General features: G+C 38.1%; 1 protein-coding gene across 2 annotated transcripts; it reads left to right on the top strand.

Moving 5' to 3' along the window:
* The first annotated feature begins 5,045 nt into the window (after positions 1-5,045).
* Positions 5,046-24,017, top strand: VCAM1 (vascular cell adhesion molecule 1). Of its 2 annotated transcripts, XM_045897096.3 has the most exons (9): positions 5,046-5,412; positions 5,938-6,213; positions 8,466-8,786; positions 10,061-10,327; positions 14,003-14,278; positions 16,360-16,680; positions 17,568-17,834; positions 19,314-19,580; positions 23,097-24,017. In XM_045897096.3, the coding sequence occupies exons 1-9, from the start codon at positions 5,322-5,324 to the stop codon at positions 23,255-23,257; spliced, it is 2,247 nt and encodes a 748-aa protein (XP_045753052.1). In that variant the 5' UTR covers positions 5,046-5,321; the 3' UTR covers positions 23,258-24,017. The 2 variants fall into 2 exon arrangements, with proteins under 2 accessions (XP_045753052.1, XP_045753053.1); XM_045897097.3 differs by lacking the exon at positions 19,314-19,580 and having other exon boundaries at positions 5,229-5,412.
* The last annotated feature ends 3,402 nt before the right edge of the window (positions 24,018-27,419 follow it).

Raw genomic sequence — 27,419 nt, 5'->3', positions numbered from 1 at the left:
GGGAAAGGAGAAATAATTTCTATAGTGGCAGTCTTTTTCCTATTATTATTTTACATAATAATTCAGTTCTAGATTAAAAATTTAGTAAATCATTCAAATCAGGTACATGTGTATTATTAAATAGACTTTTTCTTACTACTAATGATGAGTAATATTTTCCTCAAAATTCCAGAAAGCCACAATAAATCCATGGTGAATTGGGCTTTGAACAAATGATTCTTCCCATAGTTTGTTTTCCAGAAAACTTCAAACTTCTATTCGCTTGCTAAAATACAACTTATTCCCTAATTACAGACAAGAGGTAAATAAATGGATACTCTTCTATGTCACAAGTTGAACTATGTGAAAGTTCTTTATGGATACTGTGCAGTTCTTCATTCCTAATATAGGAACTGAGTCTGTGTCTTCATTTATATGTTCCCAGTGCTGGAGCAGTGTCTGTGCAGTAGTTCCTCAATAAACATTTGTAATTTGAACTGAAGTAGGCAATTGTGACAGCCACTGCTAATCACCTACTCATCATCCATTCTTCCCTTTTTCTTATAAACAACATCCCAATTTATTTGGGAGCAACAATGTATTCAGTTAAAATATTCAATCTCCCACGTTTTCAATGAGCTGTAAGAGGAAGTCACCACCTGGAACTTATTGAAAGCTCTTTAGAAGGGGCTAAACTCCACTGGCTTTGTCCTCTTGCCCTTCATTTTCCTCTGATTTTCCTGCTTGAGATACAGATGTAATGTTTGGAGACAGAGCGGCCATCTTGGGATCATGAGGTTTAACCACATGCCAAGGATGACAGAACCAGCAACTGGAATCAATCTTGGTCTTTGATGTTTTCTCCAAGTAGCTGATCCAGCCTTGAACTGCATTGCCTTGAATCTCGCACTAGTCTTGCCACTGTCAAAGATTTCTGTTACATAGAGCCAAATGGAATCATAAACATAGATCCTTTGATTCTTAAAGTGGGGAGAAGTTGACACGATACAATGTACTGAAGTGTTTTGTCACTTTCCCAAACCCATTCTGATATGCCCACCAAAAAGTGAATGGCTCTTTCTCTCACCTGGGTGAGAATTTCTGTCATAATGAGCCACTGTTACTACTGGGAATGTCAATTCCCTCAGATGTGTTAGGTCACCTAAGGAAACTCTGCTCCAGGGAGGCCCATATAAATTGCCTACATGAAAGTCATGAAGAATTGGAGTTGCTACAAACTCAGTAATTATTAGAACAGGCTGAAAGAAGTATACCTGAGGCATCTCAGAGTCCAACCAGAGAAGCATCAGAAGATGCTTAAAATTTTCATATGGACAATGAGGGGATTGATGAAGTTAGGCCAGAAAGGATGGATAGCACTGCCCACAATTAAAGAATCCTAACAGTGGAGGGCACCTTCGTGGCCATCCAATTGGATATCTTAAATAAGGCAAAACTTGACCTCTGCCACACTGTTTGGAGATGTTATCCAACCTTGCTTGACCACTTCCAATGACTAAGACTTGGTGAATTCCTGAGGTGACCCATTTCATTGTTGAAAAGATTTAATAACTGGAAGTCCTTTCTTTACAGTGAGCTCAATATGGCTATCTTTTAATGTTATTACATGCCATATATATAGTACTTTATGTATTTATTTAAAGAGTTTTCACATGATCCCATTTGATTTGATAGTCATAAACATCATGTGAATCACTTCAGATGGTACTATTACCCCTATTTGAGCAGGTGTAAACAAGTGCAGAGAAGCTAGCTATACCTGTGCAAGGTTTACAATTCCTGAGCAGAGTATCTGGATTTGAACTCAGGACTGTTGGGCTGTGAGTTAGGTTCTCTTTCAAACTGTAATTATTTATCCATTAGATATTGATTTACTGAGCCCTTACTATCCACTGGTCACTATGTTAAATGCTGAAACTCTCCTGGTAAAAGGACACACATATTCCTGGCCCTCCTACAGTTAATAATCTAGTAACCACATACCAATGTATGCCACCTGTAGCCGTTGGTATAACACAGAGTAACAAGCGTATTCCTTCCTCTACATAGCAGTCATTCAGTTATTACATACCTTCGTAGGTGTCCCTTATCCAAACAAAACATACTGTTCCTTCAATAGCTCCCTACTAGAGCAAGGATTTTGGAGTTGTCTACCATCCTCATCACTTTCCTCTGAATACTCTCTGCTTTTGTCTCTGTCATAAGAAATGGCATCCTGAATCAGACACCTCTGTTCCCAATATGGTCCTGGATGGCCTCAGATGATTAGAAGGTTGAATGCTATGAGTACAGCTTGAGCTTACTGCATCTATTTTGGCTTCTCATAGCAATGTTAACTGGTGTTCACTTTATGGATCACTGAAATCCATCTTCCTATGGATTATGGTCCTCCATCTGTACTTAACTATTTGATGTCTTACATTTAAATACTAGATTTTAATGCATTCCTATTAAATTTCACTTCATCATCCTTTGAGATCTTCTTGATCTTGATTCTGTCATTTCTAAGGTTAACTAACTTTTCCAGTCTTTTATTATGAATAAATTAGATAATCATGTCTTCTGTGTTGCTGATAAAAATGTTGAACTGAACAATTTCAAAGACAAAACACAGTAACTCTCTATCCAGGCAGATTAGTCCCAATCTGTTGTACTTACACTTGCAACTCTATTCATTCATTCATAACACAAAATTTAATGAATACCTTATCTTGGTCTAGATTTTTAAGATGAAAAACAAAAAAGCCTGAGTTTGTAAATTGGGAAAGATAGATTTATTAACAGATAAATATAACACAATAGGTGCTCTGTTACCAGTATACATTAGTGTAGAGAGGCCATAGAAGAGTACAGTCAGGGTATCTGGGTGGTTCAGTCAGTTAAGCTTCTGCCTTCAGTTCAGGTCATGATCCCAGGGTCCTGGGATCGAGCCCCACATAAGGCTCTCTGCTCAGCAGGGAGCCTGCTTCTCCCTCTCCCTCTGTCTTCCTCTCCCCCCCTGCTTGTGCTCTCTATCTCCCAAATAAATAAAATCTTTAAAGAAAAAAAAAAGAAGAGTACAATCAATTCAGTCTGGAAGAAGCAGATTGGACCTCAAATGGAGTGCAAAGCAAAGATATAATGAGGGACTTCATCTAATATTTCGCTGAAAGCACTATGAATTAATTCAATAGATCAGATAATTCTTCGATGTTCAAAACTTGGAATCATATCCAAACTCAGAACTGAAGTTATTTACCAAGACTTGGTCTTTGGGAGCTCATTAGATCCTATCAGTCACTTGTTTTTGTACAGAGAAATACATTAAAATTCCTTAATCCCTGTTAGATTTCTTCTGAAGTTAAGGAGTCAACATAAATGGTTCGGATCATCTTCTTCCATGAGGACAACTTTGTGAAGGACCACTAGGTTACTGGTTTACCAGCCTATTTTGCCTGAAGCCACTTTTCTGATCCCTAGATACTTGGTAGGTGAAGTAACACATATCAGAGCCTCAGAATAGCTTCTCTCACTTCTCCCACTTCTTTTTCCTTCCTTGTCCATTAGTGAGTCCATCCTCATCGGTATTCAGGAAGATGTCCAGAAGCCTCTCCAGCCAACCTTAGTTGTGGCCTTCGTTACATAGCACTGGCTGGTTGTTATCCACATCCCCATGAGTCAATGAGCTTGGGTATTTTCTTGTAGAATCCAACTTTTTCTCATTCAGTATTTACACAGGATTGCTAGCATTTTGAAAGTCTGTTTTCCAAATTTTAATTTACAGTATTTATTACTGTACTTTTGTTGTTTCTATGAAGTGTAAAACCATGCATTAGATACTGGTAAGGTAGAGGTAGGTGCAATGATGTACAAGGACTGGTCCCAGTCATTAAAGGAACTGATGATCCAATGGAGGAGGTAGACCAGCATGTGTATAATACAAGGAAGTGGCTATTCCGGTTTCTTTTTGATTAGCAAGCATTTTGCAAAGACTTGAGCTATGTGTGTGCAAGGCCCAAACTGTCATTTTTTTAAAACAGCTTTAAAAAAATAATAATTTCACTGGGTAGGGCGGGGTGGGGTAGGAAGAGCATCAGATTGGTTATCATCACCTCCCATATAACAAAACCAAATTATTTTTCATGTTTTGATTGTGTCTGTGGTCCAATCCAAGAGATTTACCACTTCAGATGAATTCCATACATTTGCATTTAAGTCTGTGAAAGAATTTCAGTTCAACAAGCAGCTGAACCAAAGGATTGGTAACTTTCCTGAAACAAAAGGGAAAAATTATTTCTCTTGTTTTAGTAACATTCCTTTACTTTCCACTTCAGAAATCATTTCAGAAAGTTGACGTTTGTTGCTAAAAGAATTATTTTTATTAATATTTTTATGAGTAGAAAGAATAGAACTGAAAAGTTAAGTGGTCTCTCTTTTTAAAAAATAACTCATAAAAAGATAGGAGCTTTTCTTTTTTTCTTGTAAGCGAAAAATTAGACCCTATTTTAGAATTTGCAAATATGTCTTAATGGAGAATAATTAGTTCATATGACATAGTGGTTATTTAGCCACTTCAAAATCTGGAGTATAATTTACTATTCTTTCTCTCCCTCCCTCCCTTTCTGTCTCTGTCTCTCTCCTCCTCTCTCTTGCTTTTCCTTTATTTTGAAATGAGCATTATTCTTTTTTTTTTTTTAAAGATTTTATTTATTTATCTGAGACAGAGAGAATGAGAGAGACAGAGAGCACATGAGAGGGGGAGGGTCAGAGGGAGAGGCAGGCTCCCTGCGGAGCAGGGAGCCCGATGCGGGACTCGATCCAGGGACTCCAGGATCATGACCTGAGCCGAAGGCAGTCGCTTAACCAACTGAGCCACTCAGGCGCCCCAAAATGAGCATTATTCTGAAATGAGAGTTCCCTTGTATTTTTCTTGCAAAGATATCCTTTTTTTTTTTTTTCAGCTCAGGTCTTTTTTAAAAAAATTTTATTTTATTTTATTATGTTATGTTAGTCACCATACAATCCTTTTGTAGTGAAAATCAGGAACAGCTTTAATTTTATCACCTTGGAAGTGTTTCATTCTTCAGTACTGGTTTCAGTACTGAGAGCAAATGAAGGGGTTAATCCTGGACTTGGCTGGGTGTCAGTGAAACTTTTTTTCTGGCTCTGCTCCGGGTTTCCCCTTGAAGGGATTTCCCTCCGCCTCTGTGTCTCTGCAACAAGACCCTTTATAAAGAGCAGACTTTCCATTTCACTCCTCACTGAGCCTCCCTGGCTTTAGGGGCTAAAGTCTCTTCCAGGACACTTCCAGGTGGGACAGAAAGAAAGGTTTGGGGACTACTATGTTCTCATCACAGCAGCAACTAAAAGTGCCTAGGAAGATGGTCGTGATCTTTGGAGCCTCAAATGTACTTTGGATGATGTTTGCAGTTTGTAAGTTCTTTCTTTGATCTGTTCCAAATGCTCACATTCCATTTCAGCTCTGATTTTGGCTTCAGTCAGTTGTGCAATGGTAGTGAAGAAAGGCACTAGGATTTTTAAGTGGGAAAACAATTGAATGTAATATGTAATGTGCTATTGAGTATTGCTATGTACCATGGTATTGTCATAGTTGGAGCTATAAATTAATGTTTTTTAGATATCTTTTTCCAGTGTCAAATAAATAATTGGATTCTATCTCTACTGAGGTCTATCTCTTCAGTTTCCTGTACTTGATAATGAGCTTAAACTTAGCAAATGCCAAAACAACTTTCATAAATGGGCATCAAGGTCACGACTGAGAGTTCTCCATGATTCCAACACCTCTGGCAGTGACTCCAGTGCGTTTTGGCTGCCTTGCAGTTCGTTCAAAATTTACGAAAGAGATCAGCCAGATTGTGTTTTGGACATTGTACTAGAACAGAGCAGAGGGAGTAGAACACTAAACAAAGTTTGCTTTTCTCTTTTTTGTCTTCACAGCTCAAGCTTTTAAAATGGAGATCTTCCCTGAAAACAGAGTTGTTGCTCAGATTGGTGATGCCATTTCACTGACTTGCAGTACAACGGGCTGTGAGCCCCCATCTTTCTCTTGGAGAACTCAGATAGACAGTCCGCTAAATGGGAAGGTGAGAAATGAGGGGACCAATTCCACGTTGACCATGGATCCTGTTAGTTTCAACAATGAACATGCTTACGTGTGCACAGCGACTTGTGGATCTATGAAACTGGAAAAAGGAATTCAGGTGGAGATTTATTGTGAGTACTTCAGAGGATCTTTGATTTTCTCTTAATTTTGCTTTAAAATAAGTTTTTTTAGAAAGGGTATTTTTAAAAGAAAAAAAAAATGAAAGGATACTCATGTCCAGATTCTTGACTAGAGGACATACTGCCCCAAGAAATTTAAGACTACTAGCACTAGAAAAGGAATCCAAACCTTGCCTTTATTTCTAACTCTGCCACAAACATAGTGACCATGGGTAAGATTCAGCCTCTCTGGGCTTTTCTTTTCTTAGCCATAAAATGAAGATCTCTGAAGTTTTTTAATCTTCTTTTTCAAAAATTTCTATTTGATTATATCCTTACATGTTTACTTGGTCATATGCCTAAATGGTTTACAAATTCCATTCTTCAGGGATTTTCCACTTATTTATTCTTATGCAATTTTGTGCTTAAAATCAGTTTAAGTAGGAGATCTGTAATTTAGTAATAGGCTTCTGTACAAGAGTTTTCCCTTAGACATAAGGAAAATATCTGCAAACATTTCACTCGTTTGACTTTGGTACAGATAAATTTAGGAGGGTTGCTTTTGTTTTTGGTTCCATTAAGCCTTAATGCTCCACCACTCAACCTCAAGGTTATTGGTGTAATGAATTAGATTTGCCTCATGAATGTTAATAAACATCCCTAGTTTGCCATTCTACCAAAATGCATGTCAATCCATTCTTGATCCAGCATATAAAATTAGCAAGAGGAGTAAAGAACCAACCTGAAATAAAAATCTTGTCTTTGATTATTGATGACTACTCTTTCAGATAAACAAAACAAAATGAAACAAAACAAACCCTGCAATCCTTTATGGCCATCTCTTCATGAAGACCCCATTTGATTATCTTATAATTATTTTGGTTCCCTTCTGCTATGGTGGAGCTCAGCTTTGCCCGGCATCCGTAATTGATTCTTCAATAAGCTCCATGTGTTGCTAATGCATCCCAAGAAACCGTGCCTGGCCGGCTGCTTCCAATTATGCTGGTTGTACATGCATAGTTTGTCTGTGCAGCCTCGTGAGCTCCTTGAAAAGCCCCCTTATGTAAATACAGGGAAAAGTAGCAAATTCTTATATTACCTGACAGCAAACTATGCAGATTATGGACACATTTCTTACAGAATACGAGGGATAGAAATTATTGGTGGAAAAATTAAAAATACTGTTTTTTCACATAGCAAAGCCTTTCCAGTTCCTTGTCTTTGCTCTCAAGCATCAAATAGTTGAAGATTTAAAAAAGAGGACTAAAGACCCTTCTGGCTTTAATTATCTTTCCTGGGGTTTTTTCTTCAAGAGTATCTGTCTCTCGTTATGTTTAACAATCCTGTCTCCATTCCACATTTGATTGTAATATTCTTTAGAGCTGGGACCGTTATGTTCTTATTGTACAGAGTCCTGAATCCAGCCAATGGGTTACCATCATGACAGTTTGTAATGAAAAGTTAGCCCTTGCAAAGGAAGCAATGGTTGACTGAAATAGCACGTTCCCTGTTCCCTAGGCACTGGAAGGTTCAAGTGGAGTGCTGGTTAGGACACTGAGTCAGGCATTGCAGGAGGCAGATCTCCCTTCCAGAATTTAAAGATTGCACAGATGTACCTTCCTGGTGGATGAATTCCTGGCAGAGGCATCATTTTCAGGAACCAATTATTTAATGTCGCTCGCTTCATTTCTTAGCATATGGTGCCTAATAACTGTTCTTTGTAATGATATTCTGAGCCTCAGTTTCCTTATCTGTAAAGTGGACATATGTCTGCCTTAAGATAAGAGAATGTGATATAATGTAAATCTTCAGTAACAGTACAGAATAATAGAAATCCTGAGTGAAATCCCAGACTTGCCATTTACTAGCTGTGTGACTTTTGGCAAGTTATGCAAATGTGCTAAGTCTGTGTTTTCATATCTGTGAAATGTGAAATGTCTTAGAGTTACAGGAAAATTATTTATATTTAATGAATAGCACAGTGACGGGCACAAAGAAGTATCCAATAAACATTAATTTCTTCTCCCTTCTTTTACTCTAATAATATGCAACCTTTGGTACATGCAGGACAGTGCTGAAGAACTCCTAAAAGGTGATTGATTCTGATTTGTGAACCCACCCCAAACCATAAAAGGCTATTTGAACAATGAATTAAGACTATTAACAGAAACATTAGATTTGGTTTGCACTGCACTAAATCAGTAAAAGACCTTATATTACATGAACAGAAAGCCCACTCATGTGTGTTTGCTTGATCTTTACAGCTTTCCCTAAGGACCCAGAGATCCATCTGAGTAACCCCCTAGAACTGGAGAAGCCAGTCACTGTCACATGTTTGGTCCCCGATGTTTACCCATTTGACAGGCTGGAGATAAATCTGCTGAAGGGCGATGATCTCCTAAAGAATAAGGAATTTCTAGAGCCTATGGAGGGGAAGTCCCTGGAGACCAAGAGTTTGGAGGCAACCTTCATTCCTACCAAAGAGGATATTGGGAAAGCTCTTGTTTGCCGAGCAAAATTAAACATTGATGAAATTGACTTTGAGCCCAAAGAAAGGAAGACTACAAAAAAACTACAAGTCTACAGTAAGTACTTGTGTGATGTAGTCTAGTCTTTGTGGGAATTTAGTCAGCTAAAGTCAGGAAGGCATTAGTTTATAGTTTTTACTCCATTTTTATTCATCAAGAATATATTTGTCAACAGCATAATTCAATGAAAAGAGCACTGGATTTGGGTTGAGAAGACTTCTGACTCCATTTGGTGTGAACTTGGGTCACTCAATTTCCTTATTTCCCAATCTATCAAAGGGGAGTAATAATACCAGCTGACTGGGTTGTAGGAAGTGGGCTCAAATGAGATGTTTTTAATTATGTTTTGCAAACTCTTATAATGTGCCCTGAAAGATTAAGTTGTAGAGATTTTACAAGGTGAGCACTTGTTTTCTGTGTGTGTGTGTGTGCATGCACGCGCATGCACGCCCGCTCGCGAACTCGTCTGCATGTGCATGTGCTCACACATACATATGTGCATTGGATGGAAGAGTGGAGATGAGGTGTGATTACCTCCACATTCCCTGAGTCCGGGGCCGGGGGCAGATTTGAGGCAGGCTTGTAGTCCCAGAATTGTGTGGGAGTGGACTCACTGTACTCCATTCTAGACTAAAATGCTGTGTTTTGCTTTGGACACTACATTTAAAAGAAGTATTGCCAACTATAGCATGTTTAGCTGAAAGAGAATGAGATGGAAAGGATTTTATCAATATTTTGAAAAGCATAGTCAAGATGGGGGTATTTTTCCTAGAGAATACAAAACTTGGAAAAGAGAGCTATCATTAAGTATTTGAAAGACAGTCATGTGGAAAAGGGATTTGATTTCTTCTGTAACAGCAGAGGACTGAACTATGGTCACTGTGTGAAATTTGTTTACAAAGAGGAAGGTTTCAGTTCAATTGTTCTAATAATTAGAGCTGTCTTCAAATCAAATGGACTATTTTGTAAGGCAGCGATTCCCTCAACCAAAAGTGTTGAAGCCAACTTAAATGAGCACTTGGCAAGGATACTAAGAGGACTTCTGCCTTCTGGGAGATTGAACCATATTACTCTAAGGGTCTTTCTTAATTTCTGAGTATCTGTGGCCATCTGAAAATACCAAACATCAAAAAAAGTAACTCACTCAGATTAGTCTGAAATCGGATTGACTGATTTTTATTACCCCACAATACTGATTTTACACTAATATGACAGAGTAAGTTTGTCAAATTTGTGAAAGCATATGAATACAGTCTGTGAGAGAAATACATTATCCCTGTTGGATCAAGATGATGCCTAGCAGTTACTAATCGTGTGCCCTGCCTTTTCAGTCTCACCCAAGAACACAGTTATCTCTGCAAACCCCTCCACGAGGCTGCAAGAAGGTGGTTCTGTGACAATGACATGTTCCAGTGAGGGTCTCCCAGCCCCACAGATTTTCTGGAGCAAAAAATTAGATGATGGGAATCTACAGCTCCTTTCTGGGAACACAACTCTGACTTTAATTGCTATGAGGATAGAAGATTCTGGAATTTATGTGTGTGAAGGAGTCAATCAGGTCGGGAAAGATGGAAAAGAGGTGGAATTAATTGTTCAAGGTAAGTAGATTGTGAGAAAGGAATGATAAAGGTGCTATAATTGGGGTTTGTGCAATAAGGAGACAACTTCAATGTCAACATTGCTTCCTTAAGTTTTATTGATGATCCATCTGATGTCAAGTCCCGTAGCACAACTGTATATTCATCTTACTCATATCTCTCAGAAGTCTTTCCTCCCAGAGCTCACACAGCTCTGCATTTCTGAGTCTTTTCCATCTCTCACCATTCCTTTCCCACCTCATTCCTTGGCTTTCTCTTTTCCTTCTGCTGCCTGAATATTAGTATTCTCAGGTTACCATATCTGTCCTCATCTCTACTCACTCTGGACTCCCAGTGTTTGGGCCACTATATGCTGCTTACTCCCAAATTCATGTTCCCATTCCATATCACCAAACCTGTCATTTCTTCCTCAAAATGATCCTTAGAATTTGTCCTCAGTTTTTCAACCCTCTTGCCATTGTCTGTTTGTCATCTCTGACTTGGACTCTTGCAAGATGTTTTTTAAATAACAGCATTCATTGACCACTAGCTATATGCCAGGTACTTTATATATGTTAGCTGTAATCTTCAAGAAATAACTAAAGAGTAAGTATTTTATACTCATTTTACAGACGAGAGCATATTGTCTCATGGAAATGGATAATGGCTCCTACCAATCATATGCCTCATATTTGCTGGGAATTCTACTGTCCACTCTATATATGTTGTCTTGTTGGTCTTTACCACTACCTTATAAGATAAATAAAAACACAGGTTCAGCATAGTTCATACTTTGCCTAGAGTCAAATTGCTCACTAGGGGCATTTACTATGATTTTAACACAGGCACATTTTAATCAAAACTCTGTGACTTTTTAACTAAACAGCTAATTGTCTTCATATGGTCATCCTGCTATCATTCTGTCTGCAAGATAATCAACACTATGCAATGCTATCAGAGTATATACCTTAAACAAAAAAGGTACTCATTATATATGACTTCAATGAAACCCTAATTGCATGTATTTTAAAATTCACATTTCTTAAAATAACTCTTCATAATCTGGTCAGAAACTACCTTTGTAGCTTCACTGGTGTCCCTGTACCTCTGTCCATGTTGCTCCTTCTCCCTGGAGTGCCCTTTCTTTACCTGGCAAAGTCTTAGCCATCCTTCAAGACAAAGATCCTGTCAGCCTTCCAATTCCAGATTGTGTTAGGCAAAGCTGGTCATTCCTCCCTTTGTCTACACTCAACACCTCTTATCGAAGTTTGTGTACTTCTGTTTAGTTCAACACATATTAATCAAGAGCCCTTGTCCAAGAATCCAAGAATTTTGCTTGGTACTTTAGGGGCAGACATGAAAAAGTTATGGCGACTGCCCTTGAAGAGCTTATAGTGTAGGGAGGAAAGACAGGCATGTAAGTAGATAATTTAAATATACTTTAGTAAGAGCCAAAATAATGTATCTATTTAAATATGTCTTTTCATTAAACTGCAAGCTCCTTAAAGTCAGGAACTGTGCCTGTGTGTTTTAATATTTGGGTGTTTACCACAAAATAGGTGTCCAGTAAATATTGATTGCATAAATTGTAAACATGAGCAACACAAAATTTTACAATATGAAAACATAGGGTTTAAATTTGGATGGTTAAAACAATAAAATTGAGACTCACCATCAGTAGATTAACTCAGTGGGGTGTTAGGTTACCATTCTCAAGAGACCGGGAAAGTATTAAACTAATAAAATCATGGGAAACTAATCACCCATCCTGGATAACTCCACCCCCTAATAAACTAGATCCTATTTCAGTGTGAAAAGGAAATGCGCTCTGGGGTTAGAGAGGACTGTTTTGAATTTTGCATCACAGGACATTAACAACCTTTTTTTTTTTTTTAAGATTTTATTTATTTATTTGACAGAGAGAGACACAGCGAGAGAGGGAACACAAGCAGGGGGAGTGGGAGAGGGAAAAGCAGGTTTTCCGCCGAGCGGAGAGCCCGAGGCGGGGCTCGATCCCAGGACCCTGGGATCATGACCTGAGCCGAAGGGAGACGCTTAACGACTGAGCCACCCAGGCGCCCCAGGACATTAACAACCTTAAGTACTGAAGAGAGAATTGAACTTTGAAAGGACCTTCCAGTTACCTAAGAATTACTCCACAGGGGGCTCAAGTTTGCCTGGTAACATTACGCAGCCATTGGAAAAAATGATCTGAGAGCGCTTCACAGGCAGAAAGTGGGTCTGTTTTCAAGTTCCCCATTCCCACACTAGCATATAAGGAATTCAGAAACTCTGGTTAGTGTTCTGAATGATCTCTCTTTTTCAAAGTCTAATAGCATATCAGTTCATTGAGGTAATTTGAGGAAAGCCTTCTTTGGAAGATACTACAATGTCATGGTAACAAACCAAAGAGAAAAATAACTTCTCCTGGTGCAGATGAGAAACCTGCAAAATGTGGTGTATTTGGATTACTTATATGTTGAGATTTCTCTCCTCCATCTCCAGTCTGCTCTTTGGGGGAACAATTTTAGTGATTTTCTGTGGAGTCTCATCTGTCCCTTTCAGGGTTGCCCAACCACTCCCAGTTTCTTCAGGGAACAGGGAGTGGAGATTGGAAATTCCCTTTTTCCCTAGACAGGAAGCATCCCAAGGCAGGCTGTGGGTCCAGCAGGGACCGCACTGTAGCCAAAGAACGCCTCTGGATATTTGAGACTTAGCAGTTTGCCCTCCTATCTCAGTTTTTAGTTCCTGAATTAATTGAAAGTATTTTCGTACTGCATCAAACAAATTTCAGAGGTGGCTTGCATATCATTTTCATGTTTAGATTTTGACTTTGCTTTCAATGTGATTCTGTGTGCTTTCAATGGTATAACTTTATATTGTTGGCACAGAAACTCTTAAGCGCTGGTCCATTATGGGCATTGCATCTAATCGGAAGACATATTTTTGTAGCTTTTCCCACAACTTCTCTTAGATCTTGCTTTATCTCTTAGATAGGGGTTACTATTACTCAGCTATTTGAACAGAGGGTGAGGCAAGATCGTGCACCCTCCACATGAGGGTGACTTGATTTAGTTGTTCAAGCAACTGAAAAGCTGGGATCTTGAATCAGACCCACTTGGCTTCAAGTCCTAATTTTGCCAGTTGCAAACTAGATAAGGTTATTTAGCATTTCTGAGCCTAAATTTCTGTAAGGAGAAAGAGGATTAGGAGGGTGATGGGGGAAGAAGAAAGAAGAAGAGGAAAATAAAGAGAAGAAGCAGGAGAAAGTGAAAGAGAAGGATTAAGTTGTGAGGATTAAATGAGATAATTAATACAGGCAAAGTGGTTTACACAACCCTTATACACTGGAACCTCTTACATTGTTTGAGCTGTTGTCCGCTATTACAGATATTTGATAAACTACAGCTGAGGAGAGACTGAATTATTGTCATGAAAAGATGCCAACTTCTGTCCTGACACGTTTTTATCCACATTCATTCTGTTAAATGAATGAGTCAATGAACTCTTGTGGGTTCATTCTTTAAAACATCTTTCTGGATGGTCCCAAGGTGGAAAGGAGTAATTTCTTCTTGGCACAGATGTTAGCTAAAAAGAGATTGGGGGGGTAGGGGGGGGAAGACCATATTTATATTGGAATGTGGTGAAGGAAGAAAAGAATCTTATCTTCTTTTTGTCTTGTTCTTTTTCCGCTAGAGAAACCATTCACTGTTGAGATCTCCCCCGGACCCCAGGTTATTGCTCAGATTGGCGACTCAGTTGTGTTGACATGTGGTGTCACAGGCTGTGAGTCCCCCTCTTTCTCTTGGAGAACACAGATAGATAGCCCTCTGAGTGGGCAGGTGAAGACTGAGGGGACCAAATCCACGCTGACCCTGAGCCCTGTGAATTTTGAGAATGAACATTCTTACCTGTGCACTGTGACCTGTGGCCATAAGAAACTGGAAAAGAGAATTAGTGTGGACCTCTACTGTAAGTGGTTTTCAGAATTGTTTGCTGTTTTCCCCCCTCAGTTTTATTGAAAGAGACAGAATGCAAGTCTGGGATACACAATGAGATCCATGTGTTTAGAAAGGGAATTTAGCCTTGTGAATTGTTCCTAAATCTCTGAACCAGAATTTCTGACGCAACTTAATTGGCTCAAATCTTAAGTGTATATTATAGACGTACACAGCATCCACAGTCCTTCGTTTGTGTCTTGGCAATACTCTGTCATCATGCACTTGAACGCCCTACATATTCACTGCTTCCCATCCCCTCTGTGTGTACGGGGGTGTTCAGAAGTAGTAGTGAGCAAAGATTGAGAGTCAATACCCATTCAGATGACTGGAGAGGGGTTACTATTGCTCAGCTATTTGAACAGAGGGTGAGGCCTGAGCCTACTATTTTGAAGGCACATTCGGAAAGCTGAATGGGAGGGTGAGAGAAAAAATGAGGCAGGGGGGAGCAGGAGAAAGCCCAGAATGAAAACAGGTAGTGATATTGGTCCTAGGGGATGGCCAGTGGCAGCTGCTCAGGTGACGTTAGCACTAGATCTTAATCTTGATTCCACTGCATGCGTCCGCCGCACTTCTTCTTGTTATTCCTGTCACCTTAATAAAAATCATTTCCAGCCTCGAATCTCTATGAATTCGATATCCTGGAATTCCTCCATTGTAATGAATGAATGACAAAATATGCAAAGTGACCTGAAAATGGATTACTTTGAGACAGTTTCTCCGCCTTGAATTCAAGAGAAAGTAGAACATTTTCTACCAGAAAACCTGCCCAAACTTGTGTTGCCCATCAGGATTTTGTTTAGCACGGGTTCGAGTATGTCTGTGAAGGGATTTGAACCTCTCAAAATAAGGGTAAATTTTACTGGGTTATCACATTACCCAGAATCCAGGATCTGCTGATGTAGGCACATTCCCAACAGAAAGGGGAACCTGTGGTACAGCCTTACTGCAATATGGAAATATTTGAAAGTTTAACAACATCTGGCTTAAGGAGAAAAAGTTTTCACATGGCTCTTATTCTTGATAACTATTTTAGTCTTATTTTTATTGGTTTGCATAAGACGTAGTGTAATTATTTAGAATCTAAATCTCATAGCTTTTTGTTAACTACAAATACTGTCTGAGAAACATTTAAAATTTACTGTCTAAACCTGGCCATTGGAAATTAAAATTTCTAAATTGAGAACTGCCCTGTGGGTCTTATTTGATACCCAGAGGCTACACAGCTCTGTGAAACCAAGCCTGGGTTCTGAGCTCAGAGAAATAAGGGTTCTGATCGCAACTCAGTGGCTTAATAGATACAATACCTAATGAGAGTCTCTGAGCTTTTATAAGGTTTATAAGTTTTCCTAACTATAAAATAAGTTCTCTGTAAGTTTTCCTACCTATAAAATAAGTTAAACGACACCTATTTTATCAGGCTGTTTTAAAGACCGAGATAATGCATTTTAAGAGAACAACACACAATTAATATTCAATACATCATGGGAAATATTTAAAACATTTAAAATGTATAGTTGCTAAATAAGATGGTGGAAACTCATGTTCCTTCCAAAAGACCAGTCCATGGCTGTCAGAAAGATTGCATATCACTAAGAAGAGAAAAATAGGAAGTATATTTCTTTCTTTTTTTTTTTTAAAGATTTTATTTATTTATTTGAGAGAGAGAATGAGATAGAGAGCACATGAGAGTGGGGAGGGTCAGAGGGAGAAGCAGACTCCCCGCTGAGCAGGGAGCCCGATGTGGGACTCGGTCCCAGGACTCCAGGATCACGACCTGAGCCGAAGGCAGTCGCCTAACCAACTGAGCCACCCAGGCGCCCCAGTATATTTATTTCTTGATTGATTCATGTATTAAGTATTTTTGTTGATAGCCTTATTTATATTTAATATCATAAATATGTATGCTTAATGTCATTATTTATGTATTGGTGATCATTCTATCCCAAGTGAGTTAAAACTGTCATTTTGAGGCCTTTGCATTTAATAGAGATTTAGTTCCATTTTTCCTTTGAATGGTCACATATAAACATCATTTTTACATGATATTTGCAGCATTCCCTAGAGATCCAGAGATCGAGATGAGTGGTCTACTAGTGAGTGGAAACCCAGTCACTGTGAGCTGCGAGGTTCCTAGTGTGTATCCTTCTGACCGGCTGGAGATTGAATTATTTAAGGGGGAGAGTATCATAGAGAGTAAAACCTTTCTGGAGGACATGGACAAGAAATCTCTGGAGACTAAGAGTTTGGAAATGACCTTCATCCCCACCACTGAAGATGCTGGAAAAGTTCTTGTTTGTCTGGCTCAGTTACATGTTGGTGAAATGGAATTTGAACCCAAACAAAGGCAGAGTACACAGACGCTTTATGTTAACGGTAAGTACATGTGTGATGTAACCACAATTTAAATATGGATTTCTTATCATGTTTGTCAGGCAATAGTTAACATGAAGTTAAGAGCTAAAACCTCTGTGGAAAAAAAAAGTAACCGGGGAAGAAATTTTAAAGTAATTATTATAACAAACCACTCCTAACACTTAAAACAACAATAATTTATTAGCTTATGATTCCATGAGTTGGCAATTCTAGAAGGGGTCAGAAGGGCAGTTCATCTCCTCACTGTGGTATCAGATGAACTCACCCAAGCATTTTCAGTCAATTGGCAGGTCAGTGGGGGATGGCTGGTCACAGATGGACTCATTTGTATGTCTGGAATCTTCTCTGGGGTTTCTGGGCCTCCCTTTCTCTATGTGCTGTTTCCTCCTGAAGGAAGGTGGAATAGGTTTAGTCACCAGAGTGCTGCGTTTCGGAGGGGTGATAATGAAAGCAGGCTCAAGCTTGGAAATCCTACAGTGTTACTTCTTTCATGTTATATTGGTCAAAGTGAATCACGAAGCCAGCCAAGATTAGAGATGTGGAAAAATGAACTCCACCTTCTTGTAAGGGATTCAAATAATTTTGGGTCATGTTTAATGTACCGTAAATGTCGATACACACTATCAGTGATCACCCATTTTTTGTAGTAAGAGACTTTCTATAGAACTTATGTCTATTAGAAAACATCCATGATATGTTCACATTCTACTGTCTATTATTCTGTCTGCTTAAGTAAATGGGGACAGAAACCTTCCTTTGGTAAAGTTATTGACATTAATAAATGGTTCCAATCCATTAAATCCATAGCTCAATTTTGCAACATTATTAAGACTTTTTGGAACTCAGGGTATAAAGGGTCAAACTAACAAGTGTCCCTACCTTTTCAGTTGCCCCCAGGGATACAACCATCTTGGTCAGCCCCTCCTCCATCCTGGAGGAAGGTAGTTCTGTGAATATGACGTGCTTTAGCAATGGCCTTCCAGCTCCGGAAATCCTGTGGAGCAGGCAGCTAAATAATGGGCATCTACAGCCTCTTTCTGAGAATTCAACTCTCACCTTAACTTCTACAAAAATGGAAGATTCTGGTATTTATGTGTGTGAAGGGATTAACCAGGCTGGAATAAGCAGAAAAGAAGTAGAATTAATTATCCAAGGTAAGTAAAATGTGATTAATGAGTTATTATTGCTAGTATTATTTTGGTTGTTGCTGGTTTTGAACAAAGTCCTCCCTGGAACCAAAATTTTTACTAAAAACATAGATTGGGAGTTTTGAAGAGCTCCTGATGTTTCCTATGCTTGGAAAGTTCCTGGAATGGTACTTCCTCATAAACCATTCCACATCTCTTATCCTAAAATTCTTTAACCTCGAGTGGAATGCTAGCTGCAGGAATGGTGCCAGGAGATCCAGTTACACTTATGAGGCAATGATTATGGTGTTGAAATAGGGATAGGATGAGATATATATGTATTTGGAAATTAGTTAGGATTAAAGCAACCATATCTGGCAGAACTAGACTCTGAGTGGTATTCTTACAAGGTACATGCTAGTATTTGCTTAGAAGCCTAAGAAGGCATGTAAACCTTTTGTAAATTTTGAGGTTAAAAGTAGCAGTGTCCATGCCTCTGGTTCATCAACTTGTTGCCATAGAACCACTATAATGGCTTCAGTTATCAGTTCCAGAACCCCTCTTTCCAGGACAGAGAGCCAAGACTGAGAACAAAACAATTCCTAGTTGACAGGTTGAATCCATAGGCAGTTTTGGGCAAAAGCATGAAGTGATCTATTTGGATTTCTCCCCACCCCTCCCTTTTGGGGATTAAAAAAAAGGTTCCTTTCCTCCCCCCTCCCCGCCACTGGAGCTCTCTTACTCCCCGGTATTATTTCCACTAAGGTATTAGTGATTTTCTTGTTACTTCATTTTAGTGATAATTTGTATTTTAAATAAACAACCTTGGAAGGCAATGCACAACCTTAAAGAAAGCCTTTAGGATGGATATCATGGTTCCATAGCTGTGTTTGGGGAAAGAATCTCAAATCAAGTCACAAAAATAGATGAACTTAATGGGAATCTCACTTATAAAATGGTGATAGGATACCTTCTTCCATGGGCTGTGTATTAATAGAGATGTTGCATATCAAATACTTAGCCCAGTGCCCACCACTTAGTAAATGGTAGTTATGGTTGTTAAGAATAGTAAGGAAAAAAAAGAATAGTAAGAAAACCATCTCTGCATAACTTGATCCAGGAAAATCCAACTCAAAACTCAGAAGCCTGTAAAGACCTTTGTACTTCAAAGTAAAACTTTGCACAACATTGTGACAGAAAGAAATGGTTTTTTTTCACATTTGAATTCTATTGCTGTTTATCAAATACCATTTTTTGGCTAGTCTGGATAAAGAATTAGATTAAGGGACATGAGAGAAGTACAGACAGGTCTTATCTTATTAAAAACACGATCATTTATAACAAACCAGTTAATCCTTGACTTCTTTACTTGCCCCTGTAAACATTTAATGCAAACAGTAAGCACAAATAGGTCCCTGACAGCTAATTGTTGCTGTCATTAAATTAATATGAAAGTGGTTTATAAATTTCACCCAATCAGAGGTGCCTTTTAAATTCTCTTTACAGTTGCTCCGAAAGACATACAACTTATAGCTTTTCCTTCTAAGAGTGTCAAGGAAGGAGACACTGTCATTATCTCCTGTACATGTGGAAATGTTCCAAAAACTTGGATAATCCTGAAGAAAAAAGCAGAGACGGGAGACACAGTGCTAAAGTCCAGAGATGGTGCATATACCATTCACAAGGTCCAGTTAGAGGATGCGGGAGTGTACGAATGTGAATCTAAAAATGAGGTTGGCTTGCAATTAAGAAGTTTAACCCTCGATGTTAAAGGTTAGTTAGTTTTTTGTTTTTGTTTTTGGTGATTTTTTAATAATAGTCAGAGGTTTGGTGGATTGTAAAGATTTTCCAGGATCAGGTAAATGAGTTGGCAAAATGGAGCTGAATTCCATGTTGACTATGGTTATTTCTCAATGTTCCCTAAAATAATCATGCACAGCTGTCCTATCCTATGGAGTTTAGACAGGAAGTTGACATTAATCATTGGTGAGTACAGGATTCCCATTTGCTTTTCTCAAAGTTGACAATTCATCATTGGTCTCTGAAGTCTTGCATTTCCTAAGCGTTTAAACATACGTTCAAAACCATTCCCTGGAGGTGATAAGGAAACTAAAGAAGTAGGATTGGCACAATGAAGAAAAAAGTTTATACCCAGACTCTTGTCCCTCCTACCAAAAGGGAACGCTGTTCTCTGAACATGGATTAGTTGCCTATTTTCTGGATTGACTTCTTTCAAGATAATAATCAGAAGTGGCAATCTTGATGCTGAACAACATAAAAGAATCTTTAGACTACAAAATTGCTTTCTTAAAAGTCCAAGCCCCTTGTCCATCCTACCCTATTCTGAGCAGGGGTGGGGTGAGCAATGGCCTCAGCAAAGAAACTTCAGGGGCCGTTTAACTTCCTAACCCCTCTTGTGAATGCATAGTAGGATCTGTTGATCTTATTGGTGTAAGCAGAATATGTTAGCCTTTACTAATCAGTCCCCATGCCTTGTATTGGAAGCTACACTTGGGGTGAACAGGACTGCAAACAAATGCAACTCTTGGAGCCTGTGCACTTGGCTATCAGAGTTTGCAACCACATGTCAGTGTAAAGAAAATTTGAACTTAGGTCCGAAAACAGGTAAAAGTTCTACTCATTTGGCCAAATTTCTCAACATTGCAAGCCTTACCCTATGTTTTCTGTCTTCACAGTATCTCCTCGAAACATGACAATATCAATTCATCCATCTAGAAATGTTAAAGAAGGGGAAAATATCATAATTTTATGTAAAACTTTTGGTCATCCACCTGTAGCGATTATCCTGAAAAGAGTTGATCTGGCCAATGAAATTACTGTGTTCAAAGAATGGAACACTTACCTTGTGTCATGCTACTCAAAATGACATGGGGGTATATGTACTCAGTGCTTCTAATGGGATTGGGGATGATTCTGGACGGATTGAGATCTCAGTTACAACTAGGTTGAAATTCATTCATTCCTATTTCTTTTCATCTTTGATGCCTCTAGTCCACTTTTAATTAAGCCTAGGCCCAGAAAATTGAACTTCTAACATTTTTGTAATTCTGTTTGCAGTTAATGATCCTCTTTTAAAGATATATCAAAGCTTCTCTACTTTTTAAACTCTCTCACACATTGTCTTTTCTAATTGCTTTATTGAGTAACTTACATATTTGCCATTTTTCATTCATTACTTACATGAACTATCAAGGCATTTTAGGCACTCAACTAAGAAATTCATGCCCCCAAGCTATAGTTTAAAGTAACTGCAAATGAATAGAGACAAAAATTTGCCATTTTTCCTTGGTATTTCGAACTAGCTTAACTTTCTATTTAGCTGAGTTTTTTAAAATTACTTTTGTTTTTCTTTGTTTTGGCTTGAATGTATTCCAATGATAGGAATGGTTGGGAGTCTAGGATTTTCAGTGTTTATACAGCTAATAAAAAATAGTGTTTGAAGGTTGCCCTGGTAACCGACTCAGCAGCAAATTTGTATTTGACTGCAGATGCCTGAAGGGACAAGTGAAGGCAAAAGATAACATTTATTAAATTGAAAAGAAAACAATAGGAGTAGAAATACCATTGTGCAGCATGTTGTCAGTATTGATGCCTAACCATCATTATGATAATGGACATCCATTAAAATATAACACTTACACTTTGACTAGTTCTACTCTAGTGAAGGAAAGTAGAAAGATGAGGCAGTTTTCATTATGTTTAGGGTTAAGTACTTTTTGATTTTAATAATTTGAAAAAATTGACTTCCTGTCATCTGACCATCATGATCCTTTTCTATTTGGTTGATTTCCAGTGATTGGAAACTTCTAGAGGGAATGTAGTCATCGCCAAAGTCAGATTTCTTCAAAGACAGAAAACATATATGCTACTTTAAGAGATTGAATACTTGTGAGGTCATACAATGCTGGGCAAACATAAGTATAAATAAAGATTTTATTTATTTATTTATTTATTTATTTATTTATTTATTTGACAGAAAGAGACACAGCGAGAGAGGGAACACAAGCAGGGGGAGTGGGAGAGGGAGAAGCAGGCTTCCCGCCGAGCAGGGAGCCCGATGTGGGGCTTGATCCCAGGACCCTGGGATCATGACCTGAGCTGAAGGCAGCCGCTTAACCGACTGAGCCACCCAGGCGCCCCAAACAGAAGTATAAATAGAGATGAGCTTCCAGTAAATGCCATGTTATCTTCCCCAGATGTTCTTATAAGGTCAAGATGTCAAATAGTTATTGCAGCTGTCAGATGATTTTTAGTAGATTGGAAAAAGTACTAATTTTAGTTCTGTAAACTCTTACCTTCTGTACCCAATTTACAACTAAATGACAAAGTGATAGGTTGTAGAACGAAAAGAAATGCATTACTATTCAAAAAATATTTATTGGGTGTCAACTACTCCAAGCCATGAGAGGGTACTGGCTATTCATTGGTGGACCAAAAAGAAAATTGATAACATGGTCTAATGTAATTTATAGTCTGTAAGAGGAGACCAAAGTTAATAGATAATCATACAAACAAATGCTTAATTACAAGCAGTGATAAGAGCTATGAGAGGAAAGTGCAGTGAGTTATGAAAGTATATCAGGGTTCCTAATTTAAGCTGGGGAAGATGTGGGTCAGCGAATGCCTCTGAGTAGGCAACATTTGAACTAAAATGTACTATCCAAAGAACTTCAGTTTATCAAGAGATGATACAAATGCTGAAGAGGAATAACATATATTAAGACACCCTCTTCAGAGATACAAAATTTAAAATTTTGTATATATCTCTGAAAAAGCTCTCAGCAAGAATTCTTTTTCTTACTATCACATATGGTATTTGACTATAATGGTTACACTTTAGATATTACAAGGATTTTCTTGGAGAATTAATTAGTCATTTCAATTCATGGTCAGCAGAGTCCTAGTTCTTTAGTAGATTTTTATATATTCCAAAGCAAATACTCTTCCCCAATTCTCGCTTTTGTAAACGAGCTCTAGAAAGTTGTGCCCTTGCTTCCATTCTACAATTGAACCTGATTCTATTTGGATACAACTTTGTGTAAGTCAACAACTGTCATTTTTAGACTCATCATGATCATAGCAACTGCCAACTGATTATTTGGGTAATTCAGAGAAATACACATTTTGGGTCCTGCTGGCCCTTATCACTGTTTTGATTCACTCTGATTTAGAGAACTAGTTGTACTGTTAAAATAAAACATGTAATTACTACTATCAAAAAAAGTTTTTGTACTAGACATTAATTGCACCCATTTTGTTGTTTTCCAGGAAGAGAAAATAACAAGGACTATTTTTCTCCTGAACTTCTCGTGCTCTATTGTGCATCTTCCTTAATAATACCAGCCATTGGAATGATCATTTACTTTGCTAGAAGAGCCAACATGAAAGGGTCATACAGTCTCGTAGAAGCACAGAAATCAAAAGTGTAGCTAATGTTTGAAATGTTCAGCTAGAGACACTATTTATCCATCCAAATTCTTAATACTGCTCATCATTCCATGAGGAAAACCAGCTAAGAGTACAGACTTCCCCGAATGTAGTGAATTCTTGGAAAGAAATGGCTTCCTATGCCCCATGCTGGGAGCAAGAGGCCAAAGGAAAACTTTCTGCCTGAAAAATAGGCACTACCATTGAGATGTGTTGACTAGAGTAGTTCCTTGATGTGTATATACAATAACATGATCTGTACATATGTAAAATAAAATTATGTCATAGCAAGATCACTTGGAATAGCAGCACTCTATAGTCAGATCTTCAAAATAATTCAACAGTGTTGCCTCGGCTGATATAACTGAATGCATCTTAAGAAAATGTAACATTAATATTGACTGGCAGCTAACCTATGTCATCTTTTTAATATTTTATTTTCTTTAACAAAATTTTATTTCTATAAAGTTCATTGACAATAATTTCATGTTTTATATAGATGCTAAGGTTTATCTTTTTATGGGAAAATGATAAACCAAGAGGGCACTGGGTTCACCTTCAGGTACTAAACATTCAACCTATGGTAAAATGGTTGACTGGATTTCTCTGGGTGGTACTTACATGGTACGGAGATGTTTTATGTTGTTGTTTATCAGACTCTTTTGTAACTTTTCCAATGTGGTCTAAAAATGCAACTTCTTTTGATTTTCTTTTGTCAATGTTTAGGGGTTTTTTTGTATAGTAAAGTGATAATATCTGGAATTGGAAGAATTGTGTGTCTATTTATTGTAAGCTGCCTCCTCTCATTGTGGTGTTTGAAATGCCAAGTTCCAAAAGTAAAGAGTTCAAACCCATAGAAATAATAAGCAGATACCTGAAGTGTGATCCTCAGAGTACTTTGATCAGAATCAGGTTATGAGAATTTGGTAAAAATTCAGATTTTTTAGGCTATACTAACTTATTGAATTTAGATATCTTGTTTTGTGTCTCTGGAATCTGCAATTAAATTCTTTTGCAATTAAATTAAAAAAATAGAGAACACAAAAAGAGTGAATGCAGATGAAAGTGTGTACCTCAAAGGGCCACAAAGAAACACCTGTGTACATACCACTAAGACTGGGAGATAGAGCATTATTGTTCCCACCAGAGCCCATTTCATCACCTTTGCAGAGAAGTCAAGTCAGCTGTCTTCATCACTGCCAAGACAGGGTCTTCTGATTAATAAACAGTTATCTGTAAACCTTCATCTTCCAGAAGGTTGCCTGTTCATGACCTAAGACCTCACTGAGCCCCAGCCCTCGTCAAAGTAGCCCAGGCCACTTATAAAATCCTGTTAGGAAGAGCTGGATTCTCTACTCCAGAAGTTCAATAATGATGTGGGGAAAAAGAGTGATTCTTTCTCTCCTAGAGACCAGAGAGGTTTCCACCTCATCTTCCTGATCTTGTTTATGAGCACTTTTAAAGTGCAGTAGCAAAAATGAGATTGAAGACAAGTAAAGAAGACAGGTCTTCTACCTTGACTGTAGGTGCCAGATATTTGGGAAGAAGGGATTTTTTTTACCTGATTCCTGGTCTCTGAAGTGGGTATGATTTGTATTAGACACTCCTGCCTACTTTTTTTCTGGTTGACTGGTGTTACAGTGAAGCCCAGAAGGCACCTACCAGGGCTTTCCCCCTCAAGTAGATAAACTTCATATTGTCTATAAATATGAACATGAAACTAATGCATCACTTGCCTAATACTCTAGTGGGAAGGAAGCAAATAGCTGATTTGGGGAGGTACATAAGCACTTGCAGGATCTTAGTGAACTTTCATTTCCCTCATAATGTTTCATAGTCTAATTGTCTTAGAAATAGTTTCAAATCTTGTTACTGACTTTTGGTAGTATTGGTTCACAGCTACCTGAACATTTTTTTAGCTTCTGAGACTGGCAAGTTTGCCATCTCTCTTTGATACTGTGATAGTTAAACCAAGGCTAATTAACAGTTTGAAAAAAAATCATGACCGTCCACATCTTATGACCATACCATCACCTTTCCTGCTCTGGGTGAATGGTATAGGGAAATTATGAAATGACTATGAGAATGACTGGGGGAGGTAATAGCTGGGGTCAATCACCTTATGGATTAAGGAGCTTTAGTTTCCTTGTACATAGTTTCTACCAGTAAATTTTAAGGTCCTTCTAGCTCTCAAGCACAATGGTTCTTTGAAAACTTATGCATGTGCTTTAGGTAATTTTTTGTCACTTATTTTAGAGAATCTTTTTGTATTAAGCCAAATAAAGATCTAGGGATCTTCTATCTTTCACTTACTCAACTTTAATAGAACTGGAGACCAAAAAAATCAAACATTTAAATTAATCCCAACATTAAGAAGTAGTTTCTGCAAAGATTTCATAATAGCCACTCTTCCCTGTAAAGAGGAAAGGGTCATTTATAATATCTTTTGAAATGCCTTTTATTTTAGCCATAATGGTGATGAAAATTTCACTTCTGAAAAAAGAAATGTATGCAGTGGCTTTTCAAGCTTGGTTGTTATTGAAGAACATGGTTTCTCTCAAACGACGAATCTGTAAGACTTGCTTGAGAAAAGTACAATGAATTGAATGGAATCAAATGTCTGGGTTTTTTAGTGAAGGACAATGCTATCTGGAGACAGTATGTTATTGTTTTTAGTTCTTTTGTCACTGGCAGGGACTCTTGGGGGCTTTGTGAAGAAAAGCAAAAGTTGATTCAGTGATTGAAAAAGCAAGGGTTCAGTCCTGAAAATGAGTGAGCAGATGACACTGACTTTGTGGGGCAAAGGGTGGAGGATGAATCACTCCTACCTTGAATTATGTTGTGAAGAATTTCAACTAACTTTCTCAAATGAAAGTTTCAGTCTGTGAAAAAGATGTTTAAAATCACAGTTTGTAATTAAGAATGTTATTACTGTCTTTAGTCCAATTTGTGTGCAATTAAAATTTATTCAATTACCAGGATGTTGAATACTATCATGCTGAAAACCCCCCCAAAAATGGTATTAAATGCAGCACTTCGAATGCATTATAAAAATGACCATTATGCATTCATTTTGGAGGTCATATTTACTAGTTAGAAATTTAAGAACAAATGAAACCCACTTAAAAAGCAGTGGACTCAAGGAGTTGCTTTTCATGGTTGTTTCTGTCACTGCTTTGCCAAGGTTTGTGGACATTTTCTACATTGCCATGAAAATCACTTTATGTTCCCAGTCAGAAAACTGAACCAACATTTTCCCTTGTGACAATCTCATAAGGGCCCACTTCTCCTTATTGGTTTGAGTTCCTCTTATATAAGTGGTCTAGTCATCTTAGAGTTAACCCTTAGTGTTACTCACTTGCACATTCTATGGCAGTGTCTGGCAGCATTTCCCAAACTCTCTTCATCATGGGAAGTCCATTAGGAACTCTTAAAATACACAGAGTCATGGAATCTATCCTGGACCTACTGAATTAGAATCTCCAAGGCAGGACCTGAAAAATCCAAATTTTTAATGAATTTCCCTGATGATTCTTATTTGGGAAACGTTCTTCCAATAAAACTAACTATTTAGCTATTTAGTAGGTTTTCATCCCCAGAAAACATTAACTGAGCCTTGAATTTTGGAAGGATTTCTGCTGTCTGCAACCATCTCTTCTCACCTTTTTTTGGAAATTTGGTCTTCAGCCTCCTATCTCTACTAGCTCTTATAAGAGTCTACTCTCTTCCACCTTAAAAAAAAACTAATGAAAAAATTTTCTCAATCCTGCACTTCCTGCTAGGTACAGCCTTATTTCACCTCTCTTTCCACACCAAGATTCTAGAAGGGATAGCCATAGAGCTTACTGCTTTTCAATCACTGTGTGACAAACACTTACCTAGTTTCTAAATTGGCCCCTACCAACATCAGTACTAATCTCTTAACTGAAAGAGAAAGGAATGGCAAGATATTAGACACGAATGTCCTTGCCACTCTCTGCTTTGGGGTCAAATATTAGAGGATGATCACTGCTACAGAATCACTCAAATAGGTGTGGGGGCACCAGGAAAGCATAAGGGCTACAATCTCCCTTCCCTGGAGGTTGAAGTTTCTCAGAGAAGACCTGGGTTCAGCATTCTCTCATGAAGTGTGGGAGCAGAAGAACAGCATTGGAAGAGAGGGCT

The sequence above is a fragment of the Mirounga angustirostris genome, unplaced genomic scaffold, assembly GCF_029215605.1.
Source record: "Mirounga angustirostris isolate CCGP_5_RB_7025 unplaced genomic scaffold, mMirAng1.0.hap1 SCAF_4, whole genome shotgun sequence".
In the NCBI taxonomy this organism is placed as follows: Eukaryota; Metazoa; Chordata; class Mammalia; order Carnivora; family Phocidae; genus Mirounga; species Mirounga angustirostris.
Note: the sequence above shows the minus strand (reverse complement) of the source record. Positions and strands in the feature narration are given on the sequence as shown.